We start from the raw sequence: 14,417 nt of genomic DNA, 5'->3' as shown, positions 1-14,417 counted from the left end.
TGCCCCGCCCACAGGAAGTGAAGCTGCACAGACACATATTTACAACCGTTGCTTGAACCTAAAACACAGGTTTTATCCTGCAGACCACAAGCATAAGAATATTTGTGGCAACTGTAGTTTTCGGAAGTGTCACCCAGACTTTATGAGATTATAATCAAATAATTTAAACTAAAATATGTTGTATTTAAAGAATCTGCAGCTTTTTTGGTCTCTATTCTAGCTTTTTTTGTATTAATTGTATTAATACAATCAAACAGGGATAAACTGAATATTGATTTTATTGTATTGTTAATGTACACTATCAAAGCCTTTATTCTCATTATTCATAAACCAGTCAGTATATAAACCCCTTTAAATAATGAGAATGCTGTTAAAGGTGTAAAACATGCATTATTTAAATACTTAATCTTGCTGCTCATTCATGGGCTTTTTTAAAACGCTCTCTCAGAAACAACATGTTTTTGGTGCTTTCCACATTTCCCAGAAAACAGAAAAGGTGAGCTGGAACTGGAAGCATCTGCAAGTACACAAAACCAAAGCCCCCCCCACATTTTGCATGATCCAAAGTGAACAGGTGTGATGCATCTGACTGTGGAAGGAAGGAGGCTCAGTAGAAAATCCTCTGAGAACATTCCTTGAGGCTGAGCACACTGAAAGTGCACATGACAAGTTGCAGTATTGTAGCTTAAATATTATGTAATCCTTCACCCTCCAGCAAGACAGCAGCACTTTGACTCACTGACAGATGCAGAAAAAAAAGAACTGCAGAGAGACACCATGTCCTCCTCCGTGTTAAGCGTAGATGTGAGGCGCTGTCAGACATGTTGGCACAGCACTGGGTGGATGAGTCCTGCAGGGAATTCAAAGTTAATATTCACTTAAAGTGAGACATTTTACTATTTGAAAGGAGGATGAACACAGTATTTCTCTTAGAAATAAAAAGTTGAACTCACAATCATTAAAACTCACCCATAGCTGCTCAATCAAATACAAGCAGGGCTTTTACTGCTACAGCCACCTGGTCTGGAAATAAACCAGTAGCTTATGGTAGCTAATGCTAGCAGTCTTATAAACATGGTATATACTTGTGGAGTTAGTCAATCATATAGGTACTTTAAAAAAAACAAAACAACTTCTAGTCTTGTATTGCAATTTTTATTTAATTTGCTCAAACAAAACAATATGTTAGCATGTAAGAAAAGACTAATTGACATGAGAACGGTATGGTACAATGCAGATGATAAAAGAATATGTCGGGAAACCCATCCATGAAAGTTGCACCAGCCAAAGTCATCCCTGTAAATTCACAAGTCTTTCAGTTCCCTCGGCAGGAAGATATATGTTTCCATCAGCAATCTGACATGAACTTGGAGCAGACCTCACTGCAGAGGACAAAACGGTTTTCCAAGCGTGTAAAGAAAATTAAACAAACACACAGTCTCTGTGACATGTAATGTCATCACAGAACACAGCAGGCATACTCATGTGGACTCTTCTCAGAGCGAAGATCATCTCTGAACCCTCACAGGCCACTCGCAGGCTGTTAGAAAAGCAGCCTCACTACTGCATGGACATAAATCCCACGTATGTAAAAAACTAAACAAAGAGGATCTTGGATCTTGGAAACAGTACCAAGGTCATCAAATCCTCCCGACCGTGATAGAAAAAAGAAAGCCAAACTAAAGAAGAACTGCATGTGATCCTAATGACAGTCCCTAGATATTATTGTTAGTCATCTTTATATCTTTGACATATTAAAAGCAACTTCGGAACAAGGCACAAACCACACCGCTTTCATCTGCCATCACGTCCAAAGGACTGAAGATAGTGACAGAACTCTTTCTGTTTGTTGGATCTCTCGACAAAATTATATAGAAATAAGAAAGGCGACTTTGTTGAGAGTGATTTTTTTTAGCAGGAGACTGAATCCTTTGGTGAGAAAGCCACACTGTTGGTGACACAGGCTCTGTTGGATCGCTCTTAAAGTGCACTCGATGGTGTGTAAACTCTCAGTACAGGGAGCCTTTCATTGAAACAAGGTGAGAGATAGACCATGAAACAGACCTGGTCCTAATTAACCTTTTCCTTTTATTATCACACTAACTCATTTGATCCAATCCAAAGAGCAAATGAGAGAAACAAGGGGAAACATCCAAGCCCTTGAACACAGTAACTGCATGAGATCCTACAGCCACAGATAGCCACTGATCGTGGGGAACAGCAAGACATGATGAGAACTCCTAAGCTGCTTCTCCTGATCCTCACTTAAAAGGCACTCCACTCACTCTACACTACAGGAATCACTTTACTGCTTGTGTGTGTTTCTGCAGAGGCTTCCCAGTATAAGGAAATACCCCTGGTGACGTCAAGAGTGATGTCACCAGGGGTACCTCGGCCGAGGCTTGGAGACTACACTTTCTTTAACAGAAATCTCGTCTTACAAACTGGGAACGTGGAGTCTGAAAGATGTCAGGCTGGGGTTGTCTCATGACCCTGTTCAGTTGCCGTATGGGAATTGTACGGCTAAAAGTCAGAATATTTGTTGATTCGACCATTCTTTTTTTGCCTCCCAACTATAAGGAACGTCAATATTAAGTGAGTGGAGTGCCTCTTTAAGTCAGAAATGTGTGACATTAAGGGTGAGCTGTGGGGAGAGCATACACTGTATTACTTGTGAGTTCTCAATATGATGCATGTATCATGAGACCACATGTTACTTTGACATGTGGTCTCAGCAGTAGCTACAGTATTTGGACATTTATCTCTCAGATGCCAACATATCCCTCTCAGGTTGATTGTACTTTTAATTAAACAGAAGTATTTTTAGAATAAAGTGAAAAGAGCCTTCTCCATGTCTTAAGGATTTGACAGGCAGGAGAAAAAGGAAAAGAAAATGAGATGAAACAAAAATGTGATCCGTAAGCACTAGAAATAGTAAATGGCACATTCATGACCTCAGATGGACACCATCTCTATACATCTGGGTTGTCCCGTGCACCTTTACAAAGTTTTACTTTATAAATCCAGTAAAAATAACAATAATAATAATAATAATAATAATAATAATAATAATAATAATAATAAAGGATAAAAAAGCAGTTCAGCTTCAATGTGGCTAAGAGACACAGTGTCCTTGGATAGAAAAGAAATCTAAACTAAAATGGAGAGTATTGTGATTATTCCATGAAATCATGTCTGATATTCTGTCATCACAGTCTTCAGTTTCACAGAATATCTGCGATAAAGTTGACTAGAGATGGTGTGGTGTCACACAGTAACGTCCAATGGGTGCTCAGGAGGGTCAAAAAGGACTGACATGAGAATGTTTGGTGGGGTGGTGGTAGGACTGGGGCCTTAAAACAGATGCTACACTTATTGCTTGTAATAAAACTTGCGACAGGTAATGCAATTTCGTGGCAGACCCTCCCGTATAAAGAAAACAACCAAACATGCACCAAACAGAGTAAATATGACGAACATGACAGTCTTAAAATCAAAACGTACAGGAAGGAAAAATCCCCTCTATCTACACATCTCGCCATGGTCAACTAGCATGACGGGTATTAGCCAATCAGCGTCGACAGAGAGTTTGGTAGAGACAGCATCCTGTGTGTCCTCCACAGGATGAACAAAGACAGACAGAGCTTACTTCATAGGAGACAGACAACTGAGCATCTTGTCTACATATGGTATTATTGAGCTACTTCATATGGCCGTAGATCTACACTGAAATAGACATGGTTGATAGATGCTTTTGTTATACTTAACTTTTTTCTCTTTTGTACATATTCAGGTTAAAATAGTATCTCAGGAAGACGAGCTTTACAGTGTCCTGCAGTGGTGGACTTCACCAGAGACTGTCAGTCCCTCATACACGCACACACACGCACACATACGCACACACACGCACACACACGCACACACACACGCACACACGCTACCCCTATGGCATTATGGGAAAAAAGTTCTTATTTTCCATTTCCACTTTCTTCCTGTCAAACTCTCTTAATAAAACGTGCTTTTTGAAAGTAAATCACAAGAGTTCTGATTCTTAGCATCAACTTTGCTGTTCACTTATGCTCAAGGTTAATACAGTATCTTTGAAGAGCTGAATTTTGTTTTGTTGTTATTATAGGACAGACACTGTCCTCCAGGACGCCATGCCCCTCAGCGGGGGAGGGGTGGGGCGGAATGGCTTCGTAGAAGAGTCACAGCTCCTCCCACCACCACCCTGTCCCTCATTATGTCTCTCTCACTATTAATAGGGTTATTGTCATCATCACCGTTTTGCTGATTTAATTTTCCGCTGTTGTATTGTCATGTCTTAAATTGACCATGGTTGTCTGTCAGGGCGGATGGAGATAGTGTGGATCCTCTACACCGTGCTGGACTTCCCCAGCTCCTCCCTGATTGCTGAGGACACAGAGAGAGACAGACGCGGCTTGTCAGTTATTTCTGAGCACAGCTCCACTTTACTTGTGAGAGGGTGCTAGGTTGGTCATTGTGTGGTGTGAGGTACAAAACACAATTAAAAAGATGTAATGCCTATGAAATCCACAATGGTGCATGATACTTCCACATCATAATTCCTAATTCTGCTTCAGTGCATTGAGAACATTCCCAGAACTGAGCGACTACTTCACTAAATGCAAGAAGACCCAAGCAGTAATAACGCTTAAGAACACTTTAATGTTAGTTCCTGTAGCCTCAGTATGACTCCTTAGTACAACATTGCTTTTGAAAGTCATGTTTTGGTATTTCATATGAACTGCAGACCCCCACATTTCACACACAAGCAGTTTATAGAATTGAAAGGTTCGACCAGCATGGATGGGGGGGCTGACCCACAGTTGTGTCTGTTCGGACTGCTGTGCTAAAATGGATGCTGGAAACCTATGGCAGCTTGTCTGCAGCAAACAGCTGTGTGTGTGTGTGTGTGTGTGTGTGTGTGTGTGTGTGTGTGTGTGTGTGTGTGTGTGTGTGTGTGTGTGTGTGTGTGTGTGTGTGTGTGTGTGTGTGTGTGTAAGGTTTCAAGGGATACAAGCAGAAAACGAGTTCTTTAAAGTCAGAGGGAAGTGTTAACACTGTTTAGAGAATGAAAGGGGAACAAAAAACATATGAGTGGTCTTTTATGTTCATTGTATATCAGAAAAGCCATTAATATTGAAAAAATATAAAATGTTTTTTGTTCAATTTCCAGTTGTATTTTTTCATGTTGTACACATAAACAGACATGGGTGTCAGCACTGCATGTCAACCTGTGTGTGTGTGTGAGGTTTCAGTGATTATTACCATCAATGAGCTCTTCTTTTAGTTTTGACAGCTCCTTCCTCATCTCATCCAGAATGTCCTAAATAAACGTGACGAGAGACAGACTTTAGAGAAGAGACAAAGCATGGGACAGTCCCATGACAGGAAGAAGACATGCTAACACAGAGAGACTGTAGGGAGCTTCTCTGTCTTCTTTACAAAGTAGCTAATCCCTGAGCAGGGACTCCCTGTGAGATTAGGCCTGAAAACGCACCTAATGACAGCAAGACATGAGTGACAGAGGGAGTACTGTGAAGTGGCTCATTGATCGGACTCTGGTGTCGGAATAACAAGGGCCAGACAAATATAAATCCTAGTGTCAGCGTAAACTGCCTGAGATGAGTCATTTGACTGAATAATCACAATGAAAAATCAAACATGAGAATTTTAATAAGTAGGCCATTAGTAAAACCGATTTACTCATCATTTAGCAAATATAAACCTAGCATCATGGAGCATGTGCCAGTGAACCTGCACTAATACAGCTGTACAGCATGTGTCAGGAGGACTTCAGTGACATAATATCAACACAAAAGTGTTCAGCTACCTGTTTCAATCTGTCATAGTCCACAGCCTCTGTGGGCACACCGTTGGCACTTAAGGATGCAGTAGGTGTGGGAGTGGACTTTGGTCTGTGAGGAGAGACAGACAGAACAGGAGACAGAATGAGGACAACAGCGCTCACTCCATTATTATCCAGTATATCAAATAAATACTATTATCACTCAAAGCACAGCATCTGAGTTTAAACTAGCAGTTAAAATAGCAATACAACTTGTGCTAACATTGTGCTAAACATTAGACTGGATTACAGTTGGATGTCTAATGTAAAATAAATAATTAATTATATAAAACACTTTCTGCCGTAGACCTGAAAATCAACCATGGTTATCATCACACCCAGGGTTAGCTGCTGCAGACAGCAAACACCTGCTGAATTCAGTCATTTCTTCCGTTATTCTCTAATAGTTTCATATCATATGTGTGTAACATATTAAGTTACTTTCAATAAGCTGGAATCAAAAACGCCCACGCACGCACGCACACACAGAGAGGCCTTATCTGTGGGCGCCTGTTGGATCTGCTCTGGCTCTACAGTGATAATACCGTGCCAAGTCTCCTCTGCACTGGGCGGACACACATTTATGTGTGTTTGTATGTATGATAGGGTGGGGGTACAGTATGTCACTAACACATTTGTATTTCCCAGTTGTACTTTTGACATTGTACCAAAGGGCACATAGCATACATCAGACAGAGCAGACCACAGAGACAACACAGCAAACCTCCATGACTGTTTTAGAGAGGACGATTATTATTCCCTTTACCCGTTGGAGGAATCTGCTCTTATGGGATTTCTCCACGGAGACTTGTCTGTATGAGCAGCAGACACTCACTTTACAAAGGACAGCGTAGGATCTATTTGTGTGTGGTCAGTCAGGGCTCTTCATAAGGCCCACTCTGCTTCAATATGCACTTCCTGGGGATTTCATGCCAGTAACGCTACTGAACCTTTAGCAGTTTTTACCCCCAGGACATTTCTACGTTTTTACCCCCAGGAAGTTCAACTCATATATAATCATATTATCATTGACTGAATCTGTTGACTCGGGTAAAGAACTAGACAAAACCTTTAACCTTTGTGTATAAAAAAAATATTTCCAGTCCTTCAGCCCACTTTAGTAATCCAAAAGTCTGGATGTTACCAGCCCACAGTTAGCAGTGAAAGTGGGTGAACTATTAGAATGAACATGTGGTTGTGATGCATTCATCCATCAATAAAGTCAGTAGCCTTAATAAGTGCTAAGCTAAATGTGCTCCTCCTCTTCATTTGCACACAGACACCTCACTTTAGTGATGTCAGCCAGTGCTGAACGGCCCCAGCAGTGCATTATGCTAAAGCTCGCCGATGCTAATGCTTTAATATGCCCCTTTGGTGGACATTTAGTAGCATCAATGCTAACCATTCAGATAAACAATACACATGAATTATAACCCTGAACCCTTTTAGGATATAAATGTAATTTACATGACAATACACAAATAAAAAATGCCACTTGTTCCGTACCTCCCAATAACTGGAGACTTGCTACCGTTCAAGGTGTTGGTTCTTTCCCATGGCTTCCTGGGCATGTCTGGAGAAAAACACAACATAAATATGAAAACCATATGACATGATGTTCAGCTATTCAGTAATGAAAACAAGTTCACTTCCACTAAGTATAAAACACCTGTGGGGGGAACTAGCTTCATGCTAATGTAACTGGCCTCCTGTGTTGTGAATATGCATTTTGATTCCTGTTGCTGCTGATGTTTCCCCACAGTCACACTCACCTGGTGTGCTACAAGCCGACACTTTAGGGGTCGTGTTGATCTCGCCCTCCTCCTGATGGACAGACAGACAAGGCTCAAAGGTCAAACAGGAGCCCCACTCACATGTGGAGGAAGTGGAGTTTAACCAGCAACAGCAACACAGAGCTAGCTTTTAAATTGTGGGAAATAAAAAATAAAGGTGTAAATAATATCACCACCCACTTAACTATACTTTTTATTCAGGTGTATATTACAACATTTGTACATGTTATTGCTGCTGTGTTTGTGTAAGGTGAAAGTGGACATTGTTGTTGGCCGTATTCAGTACACTTCCCCTCCCCCTTACTGTACTTCAAGAAGTTTTACCCTCAATAAACACCTTGTTATTAAATATGATCATACTATCTCTATTATCTGGCTACGTACCACAATCCTTTAAAGTAGCTGTAATAAAAACTCTTCTTAAAAAGCCCAGTCTTGATCCAGAGGTTTTAGCCTTCTCTATCTCTCTCCTCCTCTCCCCCTCTCTTTCTGTATGCATCTATGTAAAGGTATGTTACTAACTCAGCATCCGGGCATCATCCCCGGAGTTTCCGTGTCACTGTTAAAATGTAGATCTGGATCATGAATCCTGGCTGTGCCTGTTGCCATGGTCCTGCCTGATGCCCACGTTAATATGTTTTGGAGACCCCAGGGAAGCCATTTTTATTACATCATCCTGGATCCATCCTTTTTTAAAACATTTGACCACACCATCATTTCTGTCACGTGGATGTTGTATTTTTACTATGCCGTTTATTCTGTACACACGACATCTATTGCACGTGTGTCCGTCCTGGGAGAGGGATCCCTCCTCAGCCTCAGGTTTCTTCCATTTTTCCCCCTTTAATTGTGGGGTTTCTTTTTAGGGAGTTTTTCCTTGTGCGGTGCGAGGGTCTAAGGACAGAGGGTGTCGTATTCTGTACAGTCTGTAAAGCACACTGAGACAAATGTAGAATTTGTGATATTGGGCTATATAAATAAATTTCATTTGATTTGATTGTCTATGTTCGTCTATGTAATTTAATGTGCCTTGCCGTAAAAATAATTCCCCCGGAGGACAAAATAAAGTTGAAAGTTCAATTTATCACAACATGAGGGAAACATCTTTCTAAAATATGATTAAATACTTTAAAGTTTTTCTCTGCAGTTCAGGTAAGTATTGGATATTTTATGAATGTGTTACAGGACATCTATCACACAGACTCATCTCAGACAGGAATGTAGTGAATGTTGTCCAGACACACTGAGGAAACCATGTGTGCGATCACAAAGAGGAGCTATTGAGTGCTCAGCAGTGAGCGGTAGGTACAGATATTAGGACCTAATCAAACGAAATGTAGATACTACAGACATGCGAGAAGACAGATGATACGTACTGATCTCTGGTCGGGTTCAGGTGACGAGCCCTTCTCTGCAATTCTTCTCCTGTAACGTATAGAGGCCAGATACAGGGAGAAGGGCTTTACTGATGTTCACTTTACAATCATCCACCACAGCTCAAACCTTTTCTGAGGAAAGACTTTAGTTCAGATCTACGCTAGTTCCACATTTAAGTATGGGAGAGTGTGAAATTCTTCTTCAGAAAGTATTGAACCCCATTGTGATGAGATATTTGGTTACATATTGTGACTGAGTAGATTGTTAGGAGCAGTCATGTTATTACCTCAGCATGAATAATTGTGACATCTTTAGCACATTGCTGTATTTTCAAAGTGAAAACACATTTTTCTTTTCTATCTGCAATTGTTAATCTGCTTAATTCTTGACATTTAGAAATACACCAGATGAATGTAGCAGTAGGTTAAGATTAAGATTAAATAAGAACCAAAGAATGTTTATTTCTGATTCTGAAAGTTCAACATCTGGAATCAGCAGAAACAGAGCGTGTATGTGCCGAGCTTAACGATAATATGTGACTTGGCTGTACCTCCTGGCCAACAGGGCGCTCATCTCTTCCATGAGCCCTCCTCCTCCAGGCAGAGGGCCGTTGCCTCTGGCTTCAGATTTGGCCCCTCCAGCCCCCAACATGGCTGCTGCCAGAGCTGCGCCTGCATCGTCACTCTGACGGGATACAAGCAGAAATACAACGAGTTCTTTAAAGTCAGAGGGAAGTGTTAACACTGTTTAGAGAATGAAAGGGGAACAACAAACATATGAGTGGTCTTTTATGTTCATTGTATATCAGAAAAGCCATTAATATTGAAAAAATATAAAATGTTTTTTGTTCAATTTCCAGTTGATTTCCTGTGTGTGTGCGTGTGCGTGTGCGTGTGTGTGTGTGTGTGTGTGTGTGTGTGTGTGTGTTAACAATGTGTTTAGGGAAAACTGGTATGGTACAGATTGCAGAGCTATAAGAGTATGGAGAGGGGTTGTCAAGCCTTCCATAGATCACACAACCGTCATGCGCTCACCCTTGGCACTTTGCGCAGCTTGGCTCCGGCAAGGGCAGCGGCCAGGCCTGAGAAGGGACGCTCCTCTGCAGGAGAGAACAGGCCGACTGGAAGTGGGGGCGCTGGGGGAGGCAGTGGGGCTCCGGGAGGAGGAGGAGGACCTGGAGGAGGAGGGGGAGTCCCGTCTGGAGTCAGTGTAGGGGGGAGTGGAGGGGGTGGGGGCGGGGGCGGGTGGCCGGCTGGGGTGTAGGGGCTGGAGGTCACAGTGGATCCGGGTGGCAGGGGTGGAGGTGGGGGGATGGTCAACCCTGAAGTATGCATCACGTCTGTTGGGAGGATGAGATAGTTAAGTTCAAATAGTCACTTTTCAGGAAAGCATCACTCATTCATAAATCTTAAATATGACTCAGGATATGCCTGCTCATTGTACATGTAGAGGGAAGTGTTTTACAATGTTTTAGGAATAATCCATGATTGTGATGTATGCACAATTCACTTCAGCATAGACTGATTTCACTTTAGGAAAATCACTTTAGTTTTATACGTCTATCCCCTGTAATATCATTGTAATAACCCTGTAATATTCTGGTAATATCCCTGTAATAGTAATGTAATATCCCTGTAGTATTCTGGTAATATCCCTATAGTATCCACTGTAATATCCCTGTAGTATCCCCTGTAATATCCCTGTAGTATTCTGGTAATATCACTGTAATATCCCTGTAGTATTCTGGTAATATCATCTGGTAATATCACTGTAATATCCCTGTAATAGTAATGTAATATCCCTGTAGTATCCACTGTAATATCCCTGTAGTATTCTGGTAATATCACTGTAATATCCCTGTAATAGTAATGTAATATCCCTGTAGTATTCTGGTAATATCATCTGGTAATATCACTGTAATATCCCTGTAATAGTAATGTAATATCCCTGTAGTATCCACTGTAATATCCCTGTAGTATCCCCTGTAATATCCCTGTAGTATTCTGGTAATATCACTGTAATATCCCTGTAATAGTAATGTAATATCCCTGTAGTATTCTGGTAATATCATCTGGTAATATCACTGTAATATCCCTGTAATAGTAATGTAATATCCCTGTAGTATCCACTGTAATATCCCTGTAGTATTCTGGTAATATCACTGTAATATCCCTGTAATAGTAATGTAATATCACTGTAATATCCCTGTAATACTAATTTAATATCTCTGTAATATCACTTTAACATTATTGTAGTATTACTGTAATATCTCTGTAATAGCACTGTTATATTGTAGACACCCACAAAGCAGAGCAGAATTAAACAGCCTGAATAAGTTTTTTTTACAGGTCATTGAACCTGTAGTGCAGTAATGTTTAATGAACATGGAATACACACATTAGGTATGACAGCATGCCACATGTCATTTCATCAACATGCAGCATTAGTGAGAAGCAGATACAGGGTTTATAGTTCCATATGGCTGGACAACATGACACATGTGGTAAATTAGACAATAACAATACATATTAGTATATTAATTGCCCAACCCTATTAGGACGGTATGCATTCCTATAAATGGAGCAGAGACAAATAAATCAACACACACACACACACACACACACACACACACACACACACACACACACACACACACACACACACACACACACACACACACACACACACACACACACACACACACGACCTAAAGACAATTAACACAGGAACTTGGGCAGCAGTCATTTTTAGGTCAATACTGTATGCCTCCATATGATAGTCCTGATAAATAGATTACCAAAAGATGATAACATTTATAATCTGACATGAACTCAATGTAGTCCATTAAAAAAGAAAACCAGATGTTTCCTCAGTAATTAGGATAATAAATAATAATTACATTGCTCCCAGTTCCAGTCAGTTAGATGATCTCAGAGGTCAAAGGTCATTAGAACATCTCCTGAGGCCAATAAGAGAAATGTTGAGGGATAAAGGTCATTGATATTTTTCCATAAAAATGCTTATTCTCGTGTTTTATTTCAAGACAAATTTAAAGTATTTGTTTCCATATTTGGTGAGGTAAAATATGATACCATCCTGTTGTGACCAGACACAATACATTTGACTGACTGCACATACGGTGAAAAGTCAAAATCCCACGATCAACACAGAGGTGAGAAAGATGCAGGACATAATACACATAATAATCAGATAGACAGACAGGCCATGCTGAAAAAGCAGACACATTTCATATCAATGAGCAGTCAGCAGACATATGAACAGACATTCAGGTTATGAGACCCACAGCAGCTGTTTTCATGTCACAAAGCAGCCAGAATCAAGTGTCCTCCTCTCTATCAGCTAACCATGTTATCATGGGAATCCAGCTCAGATTCAACAGTGTTCAATAGCCCCCATGTTAGTATGTGAGCCAAAAAGCAGTGAGAGACTAGGGGAGAGAGGAAGTGATTACGAGACCAGAGTGTGGACTGGAGGCCTTACCCTGGGGCTGACTGGAGGAGCCGCCCCCCTGAGGCAGGATGCTCTCTGGGCCTGTAGCGGTGACCGGCTCCCCTGGCCTGGACAGGCCCAGGCTCACAGGGAGGGAGCAGAGCTCAGCGGAGGCAGAGGTGGCGGCAGCTGCAGCAGGGGCTGCTGTGGAGGGAGAGGGCACACCAGGAGCCTGGGATGAGGAGGGGGGAGACAAGACGAAGGAAGAAGACGGAGGGGGAGCTATGGGGGAGGGCAGAGGTGGTGGGGTAGGTGGGGGAGGCGGCGTGGGGCAGGTGATGCCGATAGGGGTGTGGCTGTGCGGGATGGTCACAGGAGATGGTGCGGGGAACATGGGCGGGCCGTTGGAAGCTGGTGAGGGGGGCTTCTGGATGAGAGGGGGCGGTGCTGCGATGGGGACGAGCGGCCGCGGGCCTGCAGCCTTCCCTGGGGGGCTGCTTATCATGACAGGGGGGGAGGGGGGCAATGGAGTGAAGTTGCACGCTGACCACACCACAGGGGGTGGGGCTGAGGCAAGGGGTGGGGCTGAGGCGGGGGCTGGAGCAGGAATCGGGGCTTGCTGTCGCCTCGGCACTGTGGCGTAGTGAGGCAGGACTGGGTGGAAGGCAGAACCGAGGGAGGTGGCGAATCGGGAGGCCGAATGCCTTAGAGGCGGGGTTGGCGGAGTGGTGGAGGAGGGCGACCGCGTTCCGGGGGCTGGGTAGGTGGGTGTGGATGAGGATACGGGTGTGGAGGACTTCTTGCTATATTCCTGAGGTGTGTGGGTGTACATGGTGCTTTCGAAGGCTAAATGTACGATGCACGAATGGACAAACCAAGGTCAAGGACAAGTCAGGACAGAAGGGAAGGAAAAAAGGCAGGAAGGAAGCAGCCGTCATGCACACAGGAGGGAAACACAGCAGGTCAGGAAAGAGAGAAGGAAGGAGGGAGGGAGGGGAAAAGAGAAGGGGGCCGATGAAGCAGGAAGAACCAGCACAGAGCTTTACCAACGTTTTATTCCAGGTTGTGTGTACTTTGTTAGTGGACAGGTGTTAGCACAGTGGCCAGAGACACCAAGCCTTCATATCTTGTTGACGAGAGAAGAAGGGGAAAACACACAAAGACACATGAGGCACACACCCAGAGAATAGTAACAGGTAGATGCAACATTTACTTCTAGTTCAGACTGTTCATCCTGGTGAGTAAAGTGCAGGTACAGTATATTGCAGGAGCTGTATATTGGAAAAGAACACACCAGTTGTACACTGACCAAGTTCTGTTTTTAAATGAGCTATTCAATCTCCCATTACTTCAAGCTGATACTAATTCATTTAAATATAATAAATATGTTGCTGGTAGTGTGGGTGAGTGTGCCGGTCCATCACTGTGGTCCAGACTGAAATAACTGAACATCTACTTAGCCTACCCAGAAAGAGTGGTCCCCTCACTTTCCTCTACCACAAGTTTCACATTGTTGGTGTCTATTGGATGCATTGCCAGAACATTTGGTTATTCCCTGCCTTCTCCTCTCCCGCCATCAACAGGTCCACCTATTTATTTACTTTGGATCATGACATAAAACTAATGACATTACCATCAGCCCCAGCTGTACTTTGTGTCAAGTGCTACTTAGCAAATGTTAGCATGCTAACATGCTAAACCACGTATCTGGTAGGTAAACATCATCCCTGCTTAACTTCCTCATGTTAGCATACTGACTTTAGCATTTAGCTCAAAGCACTTTAGCATGGCTGAACTACTCTCAGTATTATGATCTTGTTTAAGGGAGGATGGTGTTCTCTGCTGAGTCTCTAGAAGCTAATCTGCACTGATAGTTCTGCAATGTCACTGTTTTACAAATCTCAATCACAATAAGGTCTTTTCAT

General features: G+C 42.4%; 1 protein-coding gene across 5 annotated transcripts in view; it reads right to left on the bottom strand.

Moving 5' to 3' along the window:
• Positions 1 to 1,136: 1,136 nt before the first annotated feature.
• Positions 1,137 to 14,417, bottom strand: part of enah (ENAH actin regulator) — a 91,888-nt gene continuing 78,607 nt past the window's right edge. For 3 of the 5 annotated variants that reach the window (XM_029462698.1, XM_029462699.1, XM_029462697.1), the window contains 9 exons: positions 12,544 to 13,338; positions 10,077 to 10,381; positions 9,593 to 9,726; positions 9,042 to 9,090; positions 7,645 to 7,696; positions 7,379 to 7,445; positions 5,858 to 5,942; positions 5,293 to 5,350; positions 1,137 to 4,413 (listed from right to left, as the gene is read on the bottom strand). In XM_029462698.1, the coding sequence (XP_029318558.1) occupies positions 4,376 to 4,413; positions 5,293 to 5,350; positions 5,858 to 5,942; positions 7,379 to 7,445; positions 7,645 to 7,696; positions 9,042 to 9,090; positions 9,593 to 9,726; positions 10,077 to 10,381; positions 12,544 to 13,338 (1,583 nt within the window). In that variant the 3' untranslated portion in view covers positions 1,137 to 4,375. The remainder of the gene's footprint in view (positions 4,414 to 5,292; positions 5,351 to 5,857; positions 5,943 to 7,378; positions 7,446 to 7,644; positions 7,697 to 9,041; positions 9,091 to 9,592; positions 9,727 to 10,076; positions 10,382 to 12,543; positions 13,339 to 14,417) is intronic. The other 2 variants (XM_029462701.1, XM_029462702.1) reach the window with 2 other exon arrangements.

This window comes from Cottoperca gobio, chromosome 24 (assembly GCF_900634415.1).
Source record: "Cottoperca gobio chromosome 24, fCotGob3.1, whole genome shotgun sequence".
Taxonomy (NCBI): domain Eukaryota; kingdom Metazoa; phylum Chordata; class Actinopteri; order Perciformes; family Bovichtidae; genus Cottoperca; species Cottoperca gobio.
The sequence above is the reverse complement of the archived record's forward strand: the minus strand, read 5'-3'. Positions and strand labels throughout refer to the sequence as shown.